Here is a 24,722-nt window from a genome sequence, read left to right on the forward strand (position 1 = left end):
GAGCCGAGGGCGCAGGCAGCCAGAGGCCTGCTAGTACAGCCCCGGTACAGCCCTGCTCACGGCTGCGCCTTGCCCCGCCCGGGAGCGGCGCTCGCCACCGCCTGCAGGGGAAGGGCCCGGGGTGCGCCTCAGCCGAAGGGCCAGGCGCGGCGCCCCGCTTGCCCCGCCCCGCTTGCCCCGCCCCCGCCGCCCCGCTTGCCCCGCCCCGCTTGCCCCGCCCCCGCCCCTGCCGCCCCCCGGAGCGCACGCGCGCCGCAGCGCTGACGCAAGCCGCGGCAATCGCCCTGCGCTTTATCCTGTCCGACCTTGAGTGCGCGGCTGCCGCAGGCCCCGGGCTGCCCCGTGCCGCGCCGGGCTGCCCCGCGCCTTTCGGGCGCCCGCGTCTCGCCCCTCTCCCCGCCGGCCGCCGCAGCGAGCTCTCTCGCCGCCTTTGAAAGGCAGCGTGCAGCCGTGTCCCCGTGCCGGTAGCTGAGCGGAGCGCCGAAATCGAGCGGCAGGGCCGGGCGATCGGCGGGGCGGCCCGCGGCGGGGGTCCTGCGGCGCGATCTGCCCTCCCCCCCCCGCGGCCCACGTGGGTGGAGGTTTCCAGAAGAGCCGCGGCCCCACGCTCCCCCTGTTCTGCCTGCCTGCCGGCCCGGCCCGCCGCCGCCATGCTCAGCGCCCGCCGCGCCGCCGCCCGCCTCCCTCTGCTCCTGCCGCGGGGCGCCCCCGCCGCCGCCCCCCCCGGGCTGGCGCAGGTGCGTGAGGGGCCGGGGCAAGGCCCGGCGGGGCCGCGGCCCTGAGGGGACGGGGCAAGGCCCGCCGGGGCAAGGCCCTGAGGGGACGGGGGAGGCCCGTCGGTTATGCCCGGGGAGGAGGCCGTGGGGACACCGGGGAGGCGAAGAGGGGGCTATGGGGATGGCGGGGGGGGGGCACTGTCAACCTGCGAGTTCCCGCTGCGGCGGGGACGAGCCCGGGCCCGTTGGGCTGTGCCAGGTACTGAGTAGCTATTAAGAAAGTGTTTAATGGCGGTGCAGGGCGCAGCAGCACCCCGTGGGTGAGGAGAGGGTGGCACAGCGGGGACGCGTGCCGTATGCCTGGGTCTGTTTTCAGGGAAGCATGTAGTAAAATTGTTTAGTTCCTGAGCCTCCGTGTGAAAACGATAGCGGAGATCAGGCTGGGGAAGGCACGTGAAGGCAATTTATGAGCATGCACAGAGACCAAACCGGTGCTGGTGGTGGTCATCGGCACACGGCAGAGCAGTCTCTGTTGGCCTGCTCTGGCCAGGCCCTTGCACCCTTATCTGCTCATGGAGTGTGGCTAGGCCAAGTGTCTTGGAAGAATCGGCGAAATACTCGTGTCTTGTTGTGGTTCTGTCTGTATTAAGATGTTTTGTTAAAAACTCATTCGTAAAACAGAAACATGGATAATGCTTTTGGAGTTCTCAAAGATCCTGATTTGCACACACAAGGTTGTGGCCACTGCAGAAAGCTTAGAAGAGTTGCTGCAAAATCTCCATTGCAGATTCTTCAAGGGATGTAGTGGATTATTTGTTGCTGACCACACACAAAGCTTTGAGAAATGGGGTTAATGTTTATCTGCTGCTGTTCTTTGAAAGCTGAAGGTTCAGAGTTAATTTACTGAAATGTCTTTTACCTGGTAGGATAGCCATTGACTATTTAGTCTGAGGCAAATAGCTCAGTTCTGGTAATACAGATTAGGGTTCTGCCTGATGGATATTTGTAGTAACTGGGTTTTTTTGGGGCAGTCCAAATCTTTCTCAGTTTCTTCCTGAATTTGCACTTCAGTTATTAAAAATTAAATATTGTGGTATGACCCTGTCGCTTCAGAAGTTGTCTTCCTTTGAAAGTCGCAGCTTAAAGATCACTTAATATTTAAAACTGAATTTTCATTAGAATATATTTATTTTATAGACATTCTGGAATGGCCTCAGTCAAAATGTTCTCAGAGCAGCATCCAGCAGAAAATATGCGTAAGTATTTCCTTGTTTTTTTCATGTTTGGTCATTTGATATTTATATTTATTCTTCTCCTGATAACAGTACTGGTTATTTGAGTCGGAGATGGAAGAATGGAGCAAAACCAGCAAGATTAGACTAGAATCTTTGTGTATAACTTTTCTAAGGCTAGTTCTTTATCTCCTGTTTTTTTCCAGGGGAACTTTTAAGAACTGTTCTTCCTCCCTTCTCCCACCACCACCAGCATTCAGAATGTGAATTGTTGACATTTGTTTGGTTAAAAAAGCAGCCCCGAGAAAACAAACAAACAAAAAAATACCCAAACGCTGATGGAACAAGTTGTTTTACACTAGCATGAAACAAGCATGATACATGGCTCTGTTTCACTACAGTTAAAATTTATTTCAAACAGCTGATGCATTTTAATCAGTTGTTTTTCTTGTTGCAAGTTAATGGGAAGAGAGTATCAGTTAGTTGTGTAACACTGTCAGATGTTTTGTGGCTGATGCTGATTCAGGACACAGAATGGGAAATCTGTTTGTGTTAGGAAAACTGCCTCGTTCTGGTTAGTACAGAGAAGCTGAGCAGTTACACATTTTCAAGATCACTGCTTTGTTATTTGAACTGGAATTAGAGTGACTTAGCATCTTGGGGAGTGAGAAGGTGACATCCTGGTAATAAATGTGGTGTTGCTCCACCTTCATCCAAGCACATAGCTTTGTTTATAAGACAAAATTATGATTAAAGAATTCTCTCTAGCCTTGCAAGGGGTAATATGCTCTTCCTAGAAAGGAGAAGGAGGGTCAGATTTGTCTTGTGTAAGAAGCACCCCCATTTTTCAGACTTAATTTAATTTGTTGCTCCTCAGGATCAGAAAGGTGGTTATTTTTTGCTGTGGCTCAGAGAACCTGCATTGGTTGAGTATTTTGTTGTCTTTGTGCATTTTTCTCTTCATGCTAAACAATGATAAATAAACCAATACAATTTATTATTAGCATTCTTAACTCCAGCTGGATGTTTTCAAATGAGTTCAGACATCAAAAGTAACCCAAAACAAGTCCTGTCTGTGTAGGGACAGAATTAGTTACAAGTTTGTTTTCTCAACATCCCTAAAGATTTTGACATATGTGGTAAAGATTACTCTTGTGAAGAATAATATTTTATATGTTTATTTAAACAAGCAAGGATATACCTATGAGCAATCTGATTGAAAACAGAGGCACAAGATTCAGTTCTTGTGTAACAGAGAACACCTTAGGTCAAAATACAGTGTCTATTTACTTCAACATCTAGTGAAAAATCACTTTGGCTTGTCTTCAGGGTAGAAAGTGGGGGTTTTTTTACTATCTGGTTACTTTCCTTTAGTACTAATGTTTTCCCCATAATATGCTCTCCAGCTCAGAAGCAATTAAAGGTGCTGTTATTGGAATTGATTTGGGTACAACAAACTCCTGCGTGGCAGTTATGGAAGGAAAGCAAGCGAAAGTAAGTAAGAAGTGTATACCAGCTTGTGGTTACGTTAGAAGTTGAATGTCCAAATTAGTGTTCTCAGAGGCAATCTTTTTTGATGGCACCCTGTTAACATTTTTTATATAGGTGCTGGAGAACTCTGAAGGTGCCAGGACAACACCTTCAGTTGTTGCATTTACAGCCGATGGCGAGCGCTTGGTTGGAATGCCAGCAAAGCGGCAGGCGGTAACTAACCCACACAACACCTTTTACGCTACCAAGCGTCTCATCGGGCGGCGCTTTGATGACTCTGAAGTGAAGAAGGATATGTAAGTGAGGGTGGAGAGCAATTCAGCTACTAGCAGAAATGTGTAAAATATAATGCTGTATAACATGACCTGTTCTGTCTTAAAACATAACTTTCTTCTGGGTAAAGTAGTTATGCCCCCATGTCTCAAAGTTTCAATGCTTATATTGTGAGGGTCAAGCTGTATTTTGCTGTGTTAGTTGCTGATTTTAAGGTTTTCAGAAAGGAAGAAAAAAAGCCTTGCTGACGCTGTGCGGAGTGGTCAGTGAAGACTTCCCTTTCTTGAGGGTATTTACAATCAAAGCTGTATGATCATATCTCGGACTTGGGACTAAATGATGGAGCTGGTGTAAAGCAGCATTAATAGTTCATTGGTACTTTTGGGAGTCTCGGGATCTGAGGCTGCTGCTGGCAGGTTCACTATTCTGTGTCTAGAATATGCACGTGTTCATCTGCTGATACTAATTGTAGGGGGAGTATGTGAAATTGAGTGTGGAATTCTTCTGTTTTTTAGTAAGAATGTTCCATTTAAAATTGTCCGTGCTTCCAATGGTGACGCCTGGGTAGAGGCTCATGGGAAACTCTATTCTCCAAGCCAGATCGGTGCCTTTGTACTAATGAAGATGAAGGAAACTGCAGGTTGGTACAGTTGGGTCTTTGCCGTCTGCACACACAGGTGTGGCCTTGGTGCTGGGCCTTGGTAAATGGAAGTGCTGCAGCCATAAAGGTACCTTTTTGGTACGGGAATCCTTGTACAGCAGGCCAGATCATGGAAGGGGTGCAGTGATGGGGGCTGTTACAAAGCTTCAAGGAAGATCAGTGCCTACCTCGATTTTGGGTCTTTGGCAAGATGTTAGTGCTTTACTTAAAACATACTCTTACCAAAATTGAATACTGATTGAGTTGATACTCAGTTTTAATTGAACTGGATGCAGACTTGCTCAGAAGGGGGAGCTCCTTTTCCTTGTAAGCTGCAGGCCTTGTGCCGCCCTGCCTGTGGCTGAGCACAGGCTGTGGCAGCCAGGGGTTTCAGTGGCTTTGCTTTGAATTCAGCTGCTAGTTATGTAGCAAGAAAGGGGTTCAAGGGACCCGATTGTGGGGCTGAGTGAATAGCTTCTGAGCCAGTGATGCCTTTAAACCTTCACCAGGGGAAAACATCCATTGGCCTGGAGAATATTTTTTTTTTTTCTCCTTTTCAATTCCTAACGTGGTTTCTGGGGATACTGTATATAATATGTGGAGATAATAGTCAGTAGCTGCCTTCTGCAGCCTCGTTTGGTAAATGTGCGTCCAGTGGTAAGTGTTTGGAGGGCAGGACTGAAGCTTCCATCGAAATGTATTTTTTAATTTTTTTTCCCAGTGATAGATCCTGGATACTTGGTAAAAGGTACACTGAAGAGTAAAATAACAAGTATGTGGTACATGAGCATCATGTGATGAATCTGACTTTCTGCAAAGCAGGGGTTTGTTTCCTGTAGGTCTGTTGGCTTTGGCCTGGATGAATTCAACTATGGAATGATCTGGCTTTGCAGACAACGCAGAGTAATGCAGTGTGTAAAGTCTGGGCAGGACTAATGCATAGGCATAAATTCTGTATGCAGTCTCACTGCATCATGCACGTTCTTAGTTTTTAGCAAGTCTGTGTCTATTTGATGACATCCTTCTTGTTTTTTTGAGGGAAGCTTATGACTTTAAATTAGGGTGCAATACATATTTTTTTCCTGACTTGCTGTCTTAAATTCTTATAAAGTTAGTATATGTCCATTATTTGTACCATATAAATGTTACTGACAGCAGACTAAACAGGATGAAAATGAGTAAGTTTTAAGTGCATCAGATGTTGAATACTACAAAGAAATGGAAAACAGCTTGTCTCACGCACTAAAAAGACAAGCTCTCAGATGAATTCTCACTCACTGGCAGCATCCAGTCACTGATTGAATTGTGGAGATGCTTTGCTGTTCTGTCAGAGTCTACAGACTATCCCATGTTATATGGAATTACATGTTTTCTGCACAGCTCCCTCTGCACCTTTCCAGAAAGCAGCAGGTTCTTGGGCAGCAAGCCTATCTTCTGTTTTTAGTTCAGGAAAAATACTTCAAACTACATAGTAATTTTGTGGCATTTGTATCTTACAAGGACAACTTTGTGTTTTGTCTCCTTTTTCCTCCAGAAAATTACCTGGGACATTCGGCGAAGAATGCTGTGATCACAGTCCCTGCTTACTTCAACGATTCCCAGAGACAGGTATTCACCAAGCTGTAAGATTTTCGGGCTTATAAATTGCATTTAGTTTCTCGCAGCAGTCAGCATTCCTCTTTTTTTCCTCAGGCTACAAAGGATGCTGGGCAGATCGCTGGCTTGAATGTTTTGAGGGTGATTAATGAACCAACAGCAGCTGCACTTGCCTATGGTCTGGACAAGTCTGAAGACAAAGTGTAAGTGCCTGTTCATAACACATACCCTCTCTTAAATAAGCATGCTGCAATTTGCTTTGTAAATGTCTCTCTTGCTTTCTATTTTTTAAATCATTGGTTGGAATTCTGCCACAAAGTAGACTCGCAGCTGTGAGTCAGTGCTGTGTAGTGTCACCTCTGTTTTATGCCAGCCATGCTTGTTAAAGACGGTGAGTTCATAACTTGCAGCTACAACTTAATTATGAAAGTGGAGTGGCAATTATCTTACCCGCTGGTAGCAGTGATATGTGTGGCTAAGGGTAACGTGGTGAGAGGATGTCACCGTTGGTGCTGAAGAGGTCCGCTGAGGTTTGGTGCCTCTTGGCCACACCTTCCATCTTTCCTGACTGCATTCAGCCTTCTGTCACTGTCAAGGGTGGTTATATAGGTGCAGGTATTTTGTTACAGAGTTTGTATTTCTGGTGTACATTATAGTGCTGTGAAAGCCTCACATCTTGAAAAACATGTTTCGTAATGATTCTGGTGTCCCTGTCCTTCTCAGTGGATGAGAGTGTGTTTCCTTGAAGAAGGAGGAACTGCCCTCTCTGAAATAGCAGGCAAGGTTAAATGTTGTGCAGCACATCTTTCGGAGACTTCTACATGGACTTCGGAGTGCTCAAGGAATGCGTATACTGTGTAATTTGTTGACTGCTGTCTTTAGAGAGACTTACAACTTTTGTGGACAGCAACATGAATTCTGCGCGCTTACCTTCTGAGGACAGTGATTTTTTTGAGCCACACAACTTTGTCTAGAAACTAATGTTTTCTGCATCTGTTCTTCCAGTATTGCAGTCTATGATTTGGGTGGTGGCACTTTTGATATTTCCATTTTGGAAATCCAGAAGGGAGTCTTTGAGGTGAAGTCCACTAATGGTGACACGTTCTTGGGTGGAGAAGATTTTGATCAAGCTTTGCTACAGTATATTGTTAAAGAGTTCAAGAGAGAGGTAAGGTATCTCATCAGAACTCAATCTTGTGTTACGCTGTTTTTCAGCCTTGCTTAATTTCTCTAGAAGAATGTATTTTTCCTAAACTATTAGGACTTGGTTTGTAAACTATGACACAGTTGAAATTTAAGTGTGTTAGACACCTGTTAGCCAGGCTTTCAGTTCTTATGCTTGTTTTCTTGAGGTAGAATATTCTCCTGGAAGACATAAAATAGCTGGGCTTCTGCCTTTTTTTTTTCCGTCTAGTGTAGAAGGATTATCCTATACATAGTCTGCTTGCTTTAATAATAAAAATCTGTGGTTCAGTTGAATATGTCAGCATAGATTCTTAGAATACACAGTTAAGACTGTTGGAAACTACATTGTCATTCTAACTCCTTTGCTAAATCAGTCCCGCCTTTATATTCTGTGATATAGCACCTTTTCCAAGCTTTATCTGTAACTTACTGTATAATCACTTCCAGAGCAGAGAGGGCTAGCAGATGTTTTTGAAATGCTAAATACATTTGCCAGAAGTGAGAAAGATCAGCAGAAGTGCACATATCAGGCTGTATTTCTACAAACATCTTTACAGTCAGGGGTGGTAGGAGGGTGAACTGCGGTGAAGAAAAGCTCCCCGTGACTCCTGTGCAAACGCTGAGTGTTAACCCATATTGTTTATCACTTAGATGGGTGTTGACCTGACTAAAGACAACATGGCCCTTCAGCGGGTGAGAGAAGCTTCAGAAAAAGCAAAGTGTGAGCTTTCGTCGTCTGTACAGGTAGGTGGCTGGGTTCAAAGCAGTCCAGTAAAACATTTTGATACACGTGAGTTTTGCATTATTATTATTTACAAAGCTCTATGAAACTGCTGCTTTTTTCCTTGGGGTGGCAGAACAAGCTTCTGAGTAACCAAATGGCATCACTTTAACAGAAAGTCCTTTAGCAGAGTAGACTGTTAAGGAGCATGTTTAGTTGTTGGAAGCTGAGAATGTTAGTGGGTGCTGGTCTTTGCTTTTCTTCTGGCACCATGTTTTCTGACCTTGCAGGGATTGTGAACTTGTTGCCAGCTTAAATGTATTTCAGAAGTACAGTGGGCATCACGGAATTTAGCTGCAGCTAGTACTGCTGGGTTACTGGAAGCGCTTGCAGTTTTGTGCAGGCAGTTCTAAAACCTTGCTGCTACTCATTCCTGAAACAGCTAATTTGTCCAGTAAGAAATAATTTCTATAAAGAACCTGTACTTACTTGCCTATAGAAGCATTGTCTAGGCAATGGGCAACATATACTCTTTTTTGCATCCTCTTTGTATATTAATGTGTTCAAGCATGTCCTTTATTCACTACTGAATAAGGAGCTGGAGAAGCAGCAAGTTGGGGGTGTAATAGTCTTGCCTAAGTGAAATTAGGGTCAATTATATAGTAATTGAAATGGGGACTCTGCCAATTTCTAGGCTCTGAATAAACTTTTTTTTTGATGGTGGTCTTTTTGTTGGCCAGTAGGGAGCTCATAGCAAGGAGTTTAGCCAGTCACAATGGATTCATAGTTCTGCCAGAGACATAGCAGGCTCTGTTTTACTAGCTCAAGAGTTGGCAAATGCAGTCTGTTCATACCAGGAAAAACTGAATTCCTTAACTCTTTAGTAGTGAATGGAAAACAGCTTGCTTTTGGCCCTGTTTTCCCCTGGTATTTTTGACCATGCTATTAATAAAGTGAACGCACACCTCTAGTCAGTAACACAGGTTTAGCTCTTGCTGTGTAAACTTAATCTCTAGATCTTAAAGCATTAATGTTTTTAATTGCTTTGATTTGTAGTGTCTTTTGATGTCAGCATGACTCAGTGCTTGAACAAGATGGTTTAGTGCAAGATTCACTGTAAAAATACAACATGTAAACTTGTAAGATCGTTCACAAATAGCCATGAAAAGTGGGGTTTATGGTCCCTGGCACTGATGAACTTTGGCAGTGGAGTTTTTGAGCATGAGTTGTTCACATTTGGGAAATGGTCCCGAGTTATTTCCTTCAAGTAGTTTACCTTCTGTGAAATGTTAGTCGTTTGGCAAAATCTTGCAGAACTTTGAAGATAGGCTTTCTTCTGTGTTGGGGTAAGGGAAGAGGATTAAGGTGGTCACTTCTAATGTTTCAGTTCTTACCTCGTGGCTGTGATAGAAATTAAATTGTTTCTTTTATTCATAAAAGATCTCAAAATAACACAGTATTAAAATTGGAACTTAACAGTTGTAACAATGGGATATGTAACAAAATAATTTTCCTGTCCTTGTCTGAAATGTCAAACAAAAGTGTGCCTGCTGCAATTACAGACGGGGCTGCAGAGTGAACAGGCATGTAATGCTTTGGTACAGGCAGAAAAGAATCTATAACTTGATCTAAAACCTGTATGTAGCTGCCTTATTTTCCATTCCTGTTTTTTATTCTGTGTCTGTTTGTGCTGCAGACTGATATTAACTTGCCATACCTTACTATGGATGCCTCTGGACCAAAGCACTTGAACATGAAGCTGAGTCGCTCTCAGTTTGAGGGCATTGTGGCTGATCTGATCAAGAGGACAGTAGCACCATGCCAGAAAGCCATGCAGGATGCTGAGGTCAGCAAGAGTGACATCGGTGAAGTCATCCTCGTCGGTGGCATGACCAGAATGCCGAAGGTATGAGATAAGTCCCTGTTACAGGCAAAGCTGGCAGAGCTACTCAGTGTGTTCTGTTAAGGGTGGTCTGTAACAGGAAAGTTGGGAGTCTGGTAACTTCAGAGCTCCAACAGCTGAAAGTTGCCAGGAGCAGAAATGCTAAGTAGTCATGTGAAAGCAGTGGCAAGGGGCTTTCTCATCCTGTTGAATTAGCTCAGCTTGGATCTGGGGGCTGTAGCTGAGTGGCACTTTACAAAGAGAAGTGGGAGGTATCAGGAGTTGAAAATTCAACATAAAATCATGTTTTCTGGTGTGGACTGAACATAAGCGGCATTGTTCAGATACACAGTGTTTTCTCTTGTTGTGAACTTGTGATAAAGGTACCCTTGAATGGCAAGAATCTATCAGTAATCTGGGCCTTCCAGTGGATTTCTTCACCTCTGTAGAGCAATTATAGCTAGCTCTGAAAAAAGTGCACAAGCGGAATGGCTCTGTTATCTGCTGGTAACTTGACTACTTGTTTGGGGCTGGGTGTTGTCAAGCATATTTAATGGGCTGTTCCAAACGCTCATTACCTAATACCTGGCCCTTGTATTCTGTGGTGATAAGCACCAACAGGTAACTTGGAAGCTTGCTCTGCTGACATGCACAGTCTTGCAGGTAAGGCGCTGTCTGCTGGCAATTTACTGTTCTTGTTCATAGCAGTGCATACTACTGCTTAGGTCCCCTGAAGGCAGAGCTGAACATGTATGTACATAGCTGTCTTCAAGAGTAGAGCTTGTCCTTTTCTTACGGAGATCATCAAAATCTCATTCCATAGGGATCAGTCACGCTTGGACCATTAGTTTGCTGCTAAGATTTGTGATTTGCAGGTCCGTTCTCGGATAGTAGGTGTGTACGTGATCCTACTTGGGATTGCTTTGAGGTTTGGTCGTGGGGTCCTTTTCCTTGCTGTGTTAAATGAGCCTGGTGGCTGGAGGTGATACTAGTGTGTGCAGAACATCCCCCAGGCAGGGAGATCGGAGCAACAAGACAAACAGAAGGTGTTGCTCTGGCCAGAGCTCAAATGGAGTAGCTGTGCTATACCTTCCCAACCTCCCTGCTGTTCCAGCTGGATAAAGGAATAATGCTGTGGTTAGCTACGTATAAGTGATGGGGAACACTTCTAGAAGTGGGGAAGCCATTATTGAAACATAATGCATTCTTTGGGAGTGCAAGGCAGTACTTAAATATTGAGTTTATTTTTTAATTGTTACTTTTTTGCTTCCTATTTATAAGTGCCCACATCTGTGGCTTTAAGCTTACAGAATGCTTTCCTGAATGCCTTTAGTTACAAGTTTGGCTCAGATCAGTGCCACTATGTTGCACAAAGCATAGAACCTTCTCTCATGTACTGTCTTTTGGTTCACCCTGCTAGGAGGGAAGGTGCCTTTTTTTGAGCACTCACATGGGCAGTGCTCCAGGAAATGTACACTGGGTGGTTAGAAGTAATGCTTCTTTTGTATTGTAAAATATGCCTCCACAGGGAAAGACTTGTACTTAATTATGTGTTCATACATAAAGTGTCTTCCTCTGTAATGAATGCTCCCGGCAGATGTCTCTTGGCTGAAGTGCAGAGGAGTTGGACATTTGCTTACAGCAGTTTTCCAGGCACATGCTCACCTGTGCTGCTGCGTGCCTGACAGGTGTACTCAGGAGGAAAGCTGTGACTGGGAACCAAGTCCCACACCCTTCTCTTGTGAGGCAGAGGAGTGAACTGCTGAGCTTTGCTTCATGCATACCTTACTGCATTCTCGTCTGGGTATTTCAGCAGCAAATCTGTTGCAATCACGAGCACATCCTTCCAAAAGGGCAGAGCGGTGAGAAGCTGAGTAAAGCGGCTCAGACTGTCTGCTGAGATGGCAAATCTATTTCTCAGGTGAAACAGCCCATTAAGTAGAGTTTGAAAATACTGTACTTGATACAGTCCCCACCCCTGCCTTATTACACATGAACAAGGTGAACTGTCCTGCTCTGGATTTTTTGTGCTCTGCCTCCATAGCTGTGCTGTCCTGGGGAGCAGTGCTTGACTCCTGCTTGATAAGCATGAGTGATCCCTTCTGAATACAGCTTGGCCATGTGAAAAGACTGATGCTGACTTGCAGCTGGCAAACTTGGCTGCAAGAAAGTCTCCAGAGAAAGGGATATCTAGACTGAATGCATTTAATAGGGTCCATGGAAGATAGGAAGTTAAGGAGCCGTCACAGGCCTGAAGTTTGGTACTTCTGTCATGCCACAGGGTTACACGGCAGCAGGAGCATAAAGATACAGACCTCTAGCCAAGGCTGGCATGTTCTTTTGGCCACAGCACTGGGTGTTAATGGTTCACTCTGCATATGAGCTGTGCTTTCTCTCCATTCAGGTGCAGCAGACTGTACAGGATTTGTTTGGCCGTGCTCCTAGCAAAGCAGTTAATCCTGATGAAGCAGTTGCTATTGGTGCAGCAATTCAAGGTGGCGTGTTAGCTGGTGATGTTACTGATGTGCTGCTGCTGGATGTAACTCCCCTCTCCTTGGGGATTGAGACACTGGGAGGTGTCTTCACGAAGCTCATCAACAGGAATACTACCATACCAACTAAGAAGAGCCAGGTACAAATTGACTCTGGATGGGTGGGTCTTTGGTGGTGGTCTCAAACACCCAGTGAGGGCTACCCAAAGCATCCCAGTAGATAGTTTTGTCTCCTCCTCATCTGGCAAGGAGATGCAGCGTGTCAGCCACCGAGTATCTCTCTTGATTATTAGCATGCCCAAGGGGGGAGGTGAGTTGAGTTAATGTGTGCCAGGATACCCCAGAATGTTTGTGGCCTCATCAGGATTGCAGTGTGTGTGCTGTGATGTTAACTGTCAACACATCATTCTGAAGAATTATGTGGAGACCTTCTGTAACTGAGCACCATGCTTGTTTGAGACCACCTTTCTTGGTCTCCATGCCTTGGAAGGAATAATTTATGGGGTTTTTTCCTGAGCTGTAGAGCCCTAGTAGACTTGGGTGTGATCCTTTCTTTCACTGTGCGTTGTCTGGGTCTGCTAGTGTGTGCTCTTACTGATAACACTTGTTCTGTCTGGGGTGTGGGGCTGGGGCAGGAGCCCTGCTGCTTCAGGAGGAAAAGTTTTGGTTATGTGGCTGGCTGCCACTGGAGCCTGCTGCTGGTATGGCATTACCACTTTTTGTGAGCTCATGTGCATACAGGACAAGATGCCAGTGAGCTTGGCTGTTGGCTAGTCTTGGAGCCTCAGTCTTTCGTCAGAGGAACCGGGGGATCAACAAGTTTTAATGATTCTTTACCTCTTCAGTTATTCCTTTCCTTGTTGTTTAGTCGGCTTGTAACTGCATCAGTTCATGTGTTGCAACTTCCTAGTGATACAGTAACTTTGTTCCTTTTCCACAGGTGTTTTCTACAGCTGCTGATGGGCAAACACAAGTGGAGATTAAAGTATGCCAGGGAGAGAGAGAGATGGCTAGTGACAACAAACTTCTTGGCCAATTCACATTGGTACGTCTGCTACTCAGTATTCATGACCTTAGACTTGACCTTCTTTGAGAAGGTCAAAGCCTTCTCCATTTCAGTTGACCCCTGAAAGCAGCGTTGAAGGGGGAGTCATCTTACAGAAGACATTTGACCCTATTTGTAGTAAAAAAGGAGTCTCTAAAGGCACAGCCTTATTCTGGGACAGCCTTTCAGTGGCAGGGGCGCAACTAGCATTTAAGACAGAGCTTAGTTTCTAAGTGGCCCTATGTGGCACAGGGGCTACTATGGCTTTAGAGCCTGGTTACCTAAAAGGGTGCACTCTACTTCTGGGTGCAAAGAGTTAAAAAGATTTCTGTAGTACTAGGCCTTCGCAGCAGATAACCTGAATGCTGGCTTTTCCTTTGGTCTTGCAAAGACGACACTTGGAGCAGGCTCCATGATACCTGCAGTCCCTAGGGTAACCCATTTCTAGCCCAGTACTGGTTTTCTGTGAGTGCTTGTGGAACCCCCCTGCTTACTGGAGAACAGAGAACAGCTGCCTAACCAGCTCCCTGTGCAGAATTGGTTTGGTCAGTGTTGGCAAAGTTTGGCCCTGTTATAACTGTCCAAACCTCCTGTTGGTAGGAGGAGCCCCACAGAAAGGAAGGGCTTTGCCTTTCTTTTGTATTTCAGAAGGAAGCTGTACTGCCTGTCACTCGTAAAAAACGTTTGCCTCTGAGGTAGTCACTGGAGTTTAGTTATGTCATGAACTGAGGAAAGAAAGCATCCTGCCATGTCCATGGAAGAGGGACTTGTTTAGCAATAAATCAGAACCCATGTCACCTTGAAACCAAACTTGGGGACTGTCTCATGGTTTCTGTTTATTTGTTTAGGGTAGAAATTTGTGTCCTGTCAAAATTTGTCAAGGTGCTACTGATTAACCACATGATGCCAACAGGTCTTTAGAGGATTCTGCTCTGAGGGTTAGTTAATAGTTGATTCAACTGACAGATCACTAAGATAACATGGCAACAGCAGAGCCTCACACCTTGAGTTTATGTCCACGTGGGAGCTGATGGCAAAGCACTTCTCGTTCTCAGGTTGGGATTCCCCCAGCACCGCGTGGAGTGCCCCAGATTGAGGTCACTTTTGACATCGATGCTAACGGTATCGTTCACGTGTCAGCCAAGGATAAAGGCACCGGACGCGAACAGCAAAGTAAGTGCTCTGGGGCGCTGCCTAGGATCGAGGAGGAAAGGTGTGGAGCAGGGCTGGGCCCCACATGTGTTGGGCTGGGGGTAACACTAAGTGACTCCGAAGGTAACGGAGTGCTGTCTTGAGCATCCCACAGTCCAGGGTGAGGACTGTGCAGCATGTTACTCGATTAAGGGTAAGGATGACACAAATAATCTGTTGCCAGCGTAACATGCAGTTGAAGTAATCTTAGCCTAAATGCCTCTGGAAAGCAGGGCAAAAGGTTACTGAAAAATGAAGTAGGGAAAAGGAGACAACTGACCTGTAGGTTCATTTTAAGGAAGTAAAGCTTCTGTAAATACACAGCACTCAGCAGCTGCCCTCTCTGTTAGCCTGCTGACAGAGACCGCCACCAACGGATGCCCTCTCCTTGCCCATTAGGCATAGATGAAGCATCTGCCTATGCCAAGGGCAAGAAAGTCCTTACTGGCAAAGGTTTACCATGTTCCAAGTCATTTTGCACTGTATGACAGTCCTTTCTTGGTCTTGCCATCTGCTGTGATTGCTATAGCAATATTTTAGCAGTGCAACTGTTTCCTGGGGTTTCCTATATGTCTTGGCTGTGCCTCAGTCCCCAGAGAAGTGTTGGGCATACCGGTGTCTGTGGAGCAGTGCTCCTGCTGCTTTACAGGGGTGTCCTGTGTCACTGAGGAGCTTGGAGCAGTGACATTCTGCCCAGTGTTACCCTGAAGGGACAGAAATCGGGGGAGTGGGAATCCAGCACCTTGTAGGAGTTGTTCTTGAGCTGTGTTTTTGTGGGCATGCTGTTCCTTTGGGAGTGCCCTCTGCTAAAACTTTAAAAGGTTGCTGTCTGAGGCTGCCTGCATGAAGGTATCAGCTTTTAAGGGAGAAATTGAATTAGGGAGATTTCTGTTGAATCCAAGGCATGTCACGTACAGCCAAACAGATCGGTCCTCTGCTGAGACTCTGTTTTCTTTCTAAGTGCTCTGTTAGAAAGGTCTTGGAATTGAAGTATTTTGAAGCAGCAGGTATTTTGCAGAGCCACCTTTGTTCATTTTCATCCATTTAGGCTGGAAACGTCTCTAAATAGCAGGAGGCTTGGGGGACTTCAAGCTGTCAGTGTTTTTTTTCTCTGTAGTGCAATGAAATGTTAGGCCTGGTGTTTTGGGGTAATTAACAACATGGTTGACATTTTCTAAAGCTCTGTTGTGGGCTCAGACGATTAATTTGAAGCATTTGTAGATTCCCCTGATACAAAACAGATCTCTCTTGTGCCTCTAACTGGGAAGCCTCTATACTGCCCTTCGGTTGTTTCTTGGAGGCAGCTACTTGAGCAATCAAATACATGCTCCAGTTATGAAAATATTGTTAACTTTGTATTGGCAACTTGAAAATATATATATATATATATATACACACACTCTTCATAATCATGTTACTTGGCTTTTGGCAGAAATTTGTTATCAAAACCATGCTGCTTGTTACTTTGATTTCCTGGTAGATTTTCTATGTGTGGCAGCCTTCACCCTCTGAGTAAGTGTTTCCTGATAATAGACAACCAGAAATTTTTAGCTGCCCATCTGTATACCTACCTAATTATAAAGCTGAACTGCTCATCCCACATCTGCACCCAAAGGACACGTGTCTGTATGTGTGTCTTCTGTTCAGGGTTTTGTACCATTGACAAATATTACATATAAAACTTACTTCTAGCAAGGATCTTAGTATATCCTTTTTTGGACTTTACAATATCCTTGATGTTGGACCTCTGTTTCACGGTGAAATTATGCTTTACTGCAGAAATTGGATTAAGTCCAGGCTCTACTTCTTTCACTTTTTTTATCACTAATGGAAGATAAAAAGGGGTGTGTGTGTGTGACACATTTACGAGCATGCCCATGGAGTCACACTATGTTCACTTTGTAAGGGCAGTGTGAGGAGCTGGGTGGGGAAAGTTGTCTTATCCTACCAGCCCGGGCTTCTTTCCAACAGTGAAAGGAATCTCTGTGCCCTGGTAAAACAATTCCTTCTGTTTGGATTTTTTTCTTTTTTGGTTGGGTTTTTTTTTTCCTGTTGGCTTTGGGTTTGTTTGGATTGTTTGGGAGTTTTTTAGTTTTATGGTTTAAAACTTGAATATTCCTTTGGTCTGGGGACTTTGTGTGCACGTGCACTTTTCAAGAGGAGTAACTGAAGAAAGGTCAAGTGACTTGCAGACCAGTGGACAGGAAGTGTCTGGCAGAGCTGGGGAGTTCATAGATCTAAGATGTCAGGCTTTTATCTTGCAGCAGCATCACTGCCTCTTCAAAGACTGGCTGTCTTTGTACTGGCCACAGGGTCTTCACAGGTGCAGAGTTCTGAGCAAGGCTCCTGCCATTGAGAGGGTTTGAGAAATAATACTCTCCTCAAAGATAGAGCACATTATTTATCAATGCTTCTTCTCTAATGCAGTTGTTATCCAGTCTTCTGGTGGCCTTAGCAAAGATGAAATTGAGAACATGGTGAAGAATGCAGAGAAATATGCAGAGGAAGACAGACGAAGGAAGGTAATGTGATCGTTACAGCATCTTCCAGCTAGTAGTGTACCTGCTGGTTATCGCTGTTCTGTGCTAATAACTGTGCCCACCTTTGGAGGAGCTGTAGCTCTGGCCTATATAATCTTGAGCTGCTTGCTTGTGCAATTAGCTGAATATCTGCTTGCTTTCTTATATTCGGTTTACACTCCAGAGTTGCAAGGAGGTGTATGTAGAGGCATTTGGATCTTGGGTTTGGGTTGAATAACTTAACGCTGTGCAACTGGCATTCTGATTCCTCCCTGAAGAATTTCTGGGACGTGGAGGCAGCAGTAAGCAAATTCACCTGCTTGTAACTCATAACAAACAAGCTTTGCAGCTCTAGTTATGTCTTTTGCCATCAGTGCTCTGTCCTGTCCACATGCCTGTTACTTGGCTGTTTATTTAAAGCCAGACTACTACAGCTGGGCTCTCAAAGTGATGTTCCATTTAAGTGGAGGCAGTATGGGGATATTTAAGCTGCTTTCTCCGAGTTTATTTTAAAGCTTAATTAATAGAACCTGCCAAGCAAAGCTGCACCTTGGCCTTTTTTTTTTTTTTCAGAAGTGGGAAGCTGCTTTCTGTAGTGCTTCAAGTCTCACTGTGGCATCCTGAATGCTGTATCAGAGCACAGGGTTTGCCCTCGGTGCAGGTGACGCCATCAGGAGGTGTTTGAAAGCCTCACTGACTTTGTCAAGAAAAGAATGACACTTGCCATGGTTGAGTGACTGAACCTGTAATATAGGATTAATGGTTGGAACTAATTGGTTTAATGAGGGTAATACTAATGAATTACGCCACTAAATATAGAGAATTGATTTTTTTTTTCTTCTTTAAGCAGACAGTGCAGGCCTACTCTGGGATATGGCACCAGCATATGTTTAGTGATTTGCTGAAACCGGCACAATGAACTGATCTACTTTGTGTTCTAGTGTGTAGAAACCACTCTCAGGTGTTCAAGTAGCACTGTAAATCCTCACCCTCAGTAGTAAAGGGATCAGAAGAGGACTGAAGTGGAAAACACATGGAATAAATTCATGTGAAGCAGTATTGCCTTACCTCAGAACCTCTAAAGCCACAAAGTGTTGGTTTATTATCATATGTAGTTTAGATGGGACTTCAGAAAGTCCCGCTGTTTAAGTAACCACAGCATTGACATGAAGTGTAGGTGGTGGCCTAGCATTTGAAGAGGCTGCACTGCAAACTTTTTCCTCTTGCCTTATTTTGACTTTGTATCTTAAATTGGCGAGTAAGTTCTTCCCTGCTGTAATCCTGAAGTGGACTTACCTCAGTCCAGTGACCCCATCGGGTGAAGGTGATCAGGTTATTTTAACTATCACTTCTCTGGACTTGTGTAACTGTAACTGTCAAAATTCCCTTGTTATACCTTTCTGATCATGGTTTTACTGCTGTGGAAATATCACAAATGCACAGTTGCCACTCTGCAGGACTTGGCATCATGTGAACTTTGACATCCCACAAATGGTGAAGATGTAGTGTAGAAACAAAATTATTTTTCATCGGCTTTCCACTGCAAGTGGTTAGTCTCCTGAGAATATTACCACGCCCTTGTTCAGGTAGACAGTTTTTTCAGATGGAGAGAGTTGGATATACCAGAGACTGCTGCTGGTGGAATAGTTCATGTTGACACTGGGACTGAATTAAGTCTCAGCAAGACTGCTCTGTACTTACAGCCTACCTTGTTCCCTGTTGGCTGTCTTGGCAACAGTAACTTAAGGAACTGATATGTCTTACCTAGCACAGTGGGATTTTTCCACTGTTGAGATGTTACAAGCATTTGTAATTCAGGGATGTGAGTAAAACAACCCATTATTTTAGTTGTCTTGAGGGCCCTTGTTGCTGAAGGAGCTGAAAGCTCTGTTGCCTTCCTGAGGAGCAGGGCAGAGCGCGCTGTGCTGTCTGCAGTTGCTGGCTCTTTCAGTGTGCCAACAGTCATGCTGCATTGGTTGCTTCTACTTCCAGGGAAGTGAGTTTGAGTGTGAAAGTGTGAGGACTGACTTGCATAGACTCAGTGTTCAGGCTTTCTGGTGCCAGAATGCATCTAGCAATGGTTTTCCTGCATTTCCTCTTGCCCCCTTGCCAGTAAGAAGGACGCTGGGTGGGAACCAGAGCAGAGTTTGGCAGTTTGAGGAAAGAAATGTCAGCTCATATGTACACAACTTGTATCGCCAGTGATGTGTGCAGTAGGTCCTTATGAGCTCTCTTACCCAGGAACGTGTGGAAGCGGTGAACATGGCTGAAGGCATCATCCATGACACAGAGTCGAAGATGGAGGAGTTCAAGGATCAGTTGCCAGCAGATGAGGTAGGTTGTTTCTGATCCTGTAACAGTAAAGGAGGTAAGATTACTTACTGAATCATTGCTTAAATTCTCACTTAACTCGCAGCTGGCTTTGACCAGTGGCACCAACTCTGTGCATATTTCCATACTGTGCAAAGATGGCAGTCATTGACTGACGGTTTTTGCACTTGATGAGTGCATGAGTGTGGCTGATAGGAGGATATAAGGACATAGAAGAATATGGTTTAGATAATAGCAAATACCCTATTTCAGAGTGCAGGTTCAGTGTCATTGAAGATCTGAGAGCCTGAAAAGCCCTTAACGAAAGGCTTCTGCATGAATTATGTCCTTGGCTTGGGCTCGTGGTGATTTGACAAGAACTGTACTGTGGCATGTGTGAGAGAAGAGTTTTGCTTGAATCCAGAGATTACTAACAGTGCCCACCAGTGGACTAGCAGAGGGACGAAGGCAAAGTTGCTGTGCAGTCCCTGCAATACATGCAGGGCAACCCAAGAACGTGGAGACAGTGAAGATTACTGTACCCACTTAACTCCAGTTTTTCTTCTATCTTTGGAGTGAAGTGGATATTTGGTATCAAAAGAGTGCTTTTCACCCCACTTCTAAGTGGCAGTTTAAGTTCTGTGTTATGAACTTCAAAAGTCAAGTTTAAAATGGAGCACAGAGTCTTCAAGACAGCAAACTCTTGGAAGCAGAATCAGAGGGCTCTTAGGGGCTCTGTGAGGTGTTTGAGGGAACAAGATTATAGTTTACTGGTAAGTAGCCTTTGATCAGTTTAAATGCTGTTTTTCAGCCCGGCTCCTCTCTGGGATACTGGCTGACTCTGTGTTTGGGATTGTGATTACTAGTTTTCTCTCGCAGGAGCACAGAGCCTAAATCCCTGTTACCTGCAGGGACTGTTCCCGGTAACATTTGGGTGAGGGGGAATACCAAGGGGAAGTGGGTGGCAGTGCTTGGAAGAAGCCCTGTGCTGTCTGAGTGGGGCTGGTGGCCTGACACAGGCGGCGTTGATCGCTTTCCCCTTCCTGCGGGTCTGAATGAGAACTCTGCCCACGTTTTGACGGCGAACGCTGCTGAGCAAGCACTGCCGGCACAGCTGTCCCCCAGTAACCTTGCTTCTCCAGGCCTGCCTCTCCAGCAGCGTGCCAGTCTGACAGAGAAATGCCAGACTGGGAGGAGGGTTTGACAGATGGCTACAGGGGCTGGGATGAGACCGTATTGCTTTGGTTTGCCTCTCTGCTCCTTCTCCCACATGCCACTAAGGGATTAAACAGGGTGGTGAACAGCCTTACTTGTTGGCTTTCTGACAGTGCCTTAACTATAGATGAAAACCAGCTTTCTTTTCCCTTCATCCTGGCTCCTGGGGTGACGGACTCACTGGCGAGGTGTGCCAGGGAGAGCAGCTCTCATCCTTGGCAGCCTGTTCAGGCTCTGCAGGGCTTTCTGTCCTTGGCGCCTCTGAGAGACGCAAACAAGGGGACAGATTAATGCCAACTGTGGCACATTTAGTGAAGTGGACAGGTGCCCGTTGGGAGCTGAACACAGTCCTAGTCCCTGCAGACCGTGTGGCTTGGTCTGAGATCTAACTTCATGGCTTCTGGCAAAAGAAAGGTGGTTTTGCTGTGGCAAATAGGTGGGTGAAATGACAGAAAAGACATTCTCTGTGAACAAAGTGCAGGATTTAATCTTTTTTTTATTTTTTTGTGACTTACTGCAGTGCAACAAATTAAAGGAAGAAATTGCTAAAATGAGGGAACTTCTGGCTCGTAAAGATACTGAAACAGGAGAAAACATCAGACAGGCAGCAACCAGCCTGCAGCAGGCTTCCCTGAAACTCTTTGAAATGGCATACAAGAAGGTAGGTTCATGGTTGCTTCCGTTTTGTAGCCCTTGGATGGGGAGGGGTGAGTCAGGACACCAGACGTTCTGTAAGAGCTGTGCTCGGAGGTAGCGCTGAGTCTCAGTGCAGCTCCTTCTGAGTGACACTTGCTGATGGGGCAGCTGTAGAAAGGCAGAGTTGAAGGCCTGAAATCTTGGCCATCCTACTGTAGGTAGCCCACCTCCCAAGCTCTATGTTACGTTACTGTACAGTGTTGCGTGGAAAATGCTGGAACTTCTTAGTAAGGAGCATCAAGAGCAGCACAGGCAGGGCTTTCCCCTAGGTGTGTAGAGTGCCTAAAGAAGTGACGTCTGGATTTATTGTAAGGATTCTTGTTAAACAGGTTGCCTGTTCAGTCTGCCTGAAATTACAGTAGTAAGGCCATTGCCACTGGGACTCCTTCCCAGTGAAAGGCCCACCCATTTGAGCCCTGGCAGAGACGTCCTGTGCAGGGAGGTGTCTCAGGATGGAAGTGGCACACGCTGCCCAGGTGACCTTGGTGGTGCTGAGCTGTCCTGTTTGTGGAAAGCTACTTTTCTGATGTCGAACTGAAAATGTTCAGTGCTGCAATGTAAGCTCGTTACATCCACAAGGAAAGCGTAAATAATGGGAAGATAATTTCCTCCCTGTTAGTAGCAGTCATGCAGAGATGAAGATGGTTTCCATTCTCCAGTGGACAGTTACCCTTTTCACTGAAGGAAGGGTTTCTTCAGTCTAGAAGCAACCTAAGCAGCCAGCTAGGAAAAAAATGTCTAGGACATACAACTAATAAGCCGACTTTTTTGCAGATGGCCTCTGAAAGAGAGGGTTCTGGAAGTCCAGGGGATCAGAAGGAAGAGAAGCAATAAGAAGTCTCTGTCTTGCCTTGACTAAAGTATGAAGAAAGAGATCGATTTTCTTGACGCTTGGGAGAGAAGGGACCTTCCTGAGCAGCAGTGGGCAGAATTCAGACTTACTGTGTTTTTGCAGTATTCTATATATAAAATTCTTTAATGTATAAACTTAGTGATGCGTCTGCTAGATAAATTGCCACTTGATGAAAGTTAATTCATGCCAGATGAAGTTAGGTGTTTGGCCCCCTGGTATTCAACTGAGGCACCTGGGGACTCTGATGATTTATTTCTGATACTTGACACAATGGTGTACTAAATCTGATGTCAAAGTTTGGAAACCATGTCACTAAATTTAAGAGGTGGAGATGGAAGTCCTGCTGGAACTGGGAGAGAGGAGCACCTGTATGGACCCTCCTTGTGGATCTGAGTACTTGCGAGAAGGTAATAAAGCCTGCGAGCGGCAGTGATGAGGCTGGTTACATTGCTAGAGAGCATTCAGATCTGCGGCTAGGTTAGTACCCTTGTTCTGAAGGAGGGGGGTTACTTCAAATTTAGCTGTAACATTATTTCTTACAAAAGAGGCTATGTGGAAGTTAAATACTTTGCTTGTCTGAGCCTTCTGCTCCATCCTGTGTCTGTTCTCTGCTTATGGTAAAGCATTTCCTTGATAATAAAACTGTTATTGGATCCATTCTGGATTTTTTTAAAATAAAAACAGAAAAGTGTCTAACATGGAGTTCTTGGTATCCTGGCCTTTGATGGAGAACATGAGCATGTTGACGGCCTGTGAGAGCTCCTGGGGGCGAACGGCCAGCCAGCTGTAGTGAGAGCAGCTTTCTGGAATTTGTGCTTCTGTCACATGTAGAAAGAAGGTACCTGGTGTCAGACCAGCGTCCATCGCTTCTAGGAGTACCACTGCTGCACTCGCACAACCTGCAAGTCCTGCTGCAATCCGCAGTAGCGGTGGGACTTCACCTTCAGGCACTTTGTGCGTGGTCTCAGCCTTCTGAGACAGGCTGTAGATGCAGAGCAGCAGTTGCCTGCTGCTGCTTCCAACAACCGTGTCTTCCAGGGAACTGCACTCTCCTTGCCACGATAAATTTTATCTGTTTCTCCTCTTTCCCTTCTGTTTGTGTAATGGACTGGAAAGAAAATGCAAAGTCTAGGGCTGCTTTGTCCTGACTGCTCAGGAATTTAGGAGGGAGGAAAGGATTCTTCCTAGGCAGTTTCCTAAGTAGGAGAAGCTATTAGGGAGGCTACAAGCCCTTGTTCATCAACTTTTCCTTAAGTTGGGGATAGAAGGGACCAAGAGCATCTGCTTCAGCCACGGAGCTCTCCCCAGCAGTCCTGGCAAGGACTGGAAGCAGCTTCCACTTCAGAGTACATCAGCCTAGACTGGGGAAGCGGACAGAGGGGCGGGAAGAAACTTTAGAGGGTGGTCAAGCTGTGCAGCGAGAGGAAGCTTGAAGCATTTTGACCTGGGTGTAAAGTCAAATTTTTTCATTTTAATAAATGAGGAAGGGGCCTGGTGCAGCTGTAGGAGCAGGTAAGAGGTAATGCCTTAGGAGCCTGGAGCATGCTTGGTGTGCTGCGGTGGGGTAGGCAGGCATGCAGGGGGGTCTTAACAGAAACTCGGGGTGTTAAGCAGCCTTACTTCTGGTGGACTGAGGGCTTCCAACCCAAATTTTAGTGCTTTTCTTTCAGCAGGAGTGTTGGTGGGATCTCAGGATCCGAACTCTGGTTGCTACAGGGAGGGTGGTGTAACAGCATGCCAGCCTGTGCAGCTTTCATCTGGCTGGTTCTTCCACAAGCAGCCAAGTGACATGAACAAACTGGTTGTGTGTGGGTCTGTGTCCTGGTTGGTTATGTTTTTTTTAAGTGGCAGTGCTTTATTTGTCACAGGCAGGTAATGGCAGGCCGAGGTGTACGGAGATGCTGTGGCTAGTGTGGTTCCTGGAAGTTCTGAGGAATGCGTGGCTAAGGACATGCACGTTCACAGCAGCTGCTGCTCCCAAGAACTGTTTGTGCCATCTGGGTGTGTTTTCTGTGCAAAGCTGTGTGCTTCGTTCTGTCACAGCATAACCCTACTCCTCTCTGTATGTGAGTTTGGTAATGGCAGGGAGCATTTGGCTGGGCATCTCCTGGGAATAATTTCCTTTACAAAACTTGCTTGTAGAGGTGACTTCTGTCCTGAATTTCCCTCTGCTGCTGCTCCTGTCAAAAGTGGTCCCCTGTATGAAATGAGTTTGAACAAGAGAAGGAATTTCCCAGCAAAGCAAGCTGGGTATTTCAGGTGCTGAAAGGAAATGTCCTTAAGTGAAACACTGGAAATCATCCTCTGTGGAAGCTTTTCCTGTCCCTGAAACCACAGCCAGATGTTCTGCAGCAGAGCTGGGGCAGCCTAGGACAGCACTGCTGCGCGTGGGGGCTGCTGCTCGCGTGCTCTTGCCTCTGTTCTGGGCTCGCTGTGCCGTCAGGGCCAAGGCGATGGATCATCATCTCGCAGCCTCCAGGGTCCTGAATCATTGATCAGGGTTGGCCTTTGCTTCTTCAATGAATTATTTTCCCTGTCACGGTTTAAATACATCTTTCATAGATGTTCTTTATTTTTTAATGCACTGTTCTTAGCTCCTCCTTTATAAGCTAAATTATTGAACTGGGGAGGGAGAAGTGAAATCAGGTGATGTGTGTCATGCTGA

At 45.6% G+C, this 24,722-nt stretch overlaps 1 protein-coding gene and 1 non-coding gene across 2 annotated transcripts; both read left to right on the top strand.

Moving 5' to 3' along the window:
- Positions 1–563: 563 nt before the first annotated feature.
- Positions 564–22,759, top strand: HSPA9 (heat shock protein family A (Hsp70) member 9). The gene is made up of 17 exons (XM_055812297.1): positions 564–737; positions 1,914–1,972; positions 3,355–3,442; positions 3,554–3,735; positions 4,228–4,352; positions 5,887–5,960; positions 6,045–6,151; positions 6,954–7,116; positions 7,785–7,877; positions 9,551–9,760; positions 12,141–12,368; positions 13,169–13,273; positions 14,329–14,446; positions 16,892–16,986; positions 19,225–19,317; positions 21,029–21,169; positions 21,979–22,759. Exons 1-17 carry the CDS (start codon positions 651–653, stop codon positions 22,036–22,038), a joined length of 2,028 nt encoding a protein of 675 aa, XP_055668272.1. The 5' UTR covers positions 564–650; the 3' UTR covers positions 22,039–22,759.
- LOC114010776 (small nucleolar RNA SNORD63) lies at positions 12,606–12,674 on the top strand. The gene has a single exon (XR_003552421.1). It is a non-coding gene; the product is annotated as a small nucleolar RNA SNORD63 (small nucleolar RNA).
- Positions 22,760–24,722: the final 1,963 nt, after the last annotated feature.

This window comes from Falco peregrinus, chromosome 8 (assembly GCF_023634155.1).
Source record: "Falco peregrinus isolate bFalPer1 chromosome 8, bFalPer1.pri, whole genome shotgun sequence".
Classification (NCBI taxonomy): Eukaryota; Metazoa; Chordata; class Aves; order Falconiformes; family Falconidae; genus Falco; species Falco peregrinus.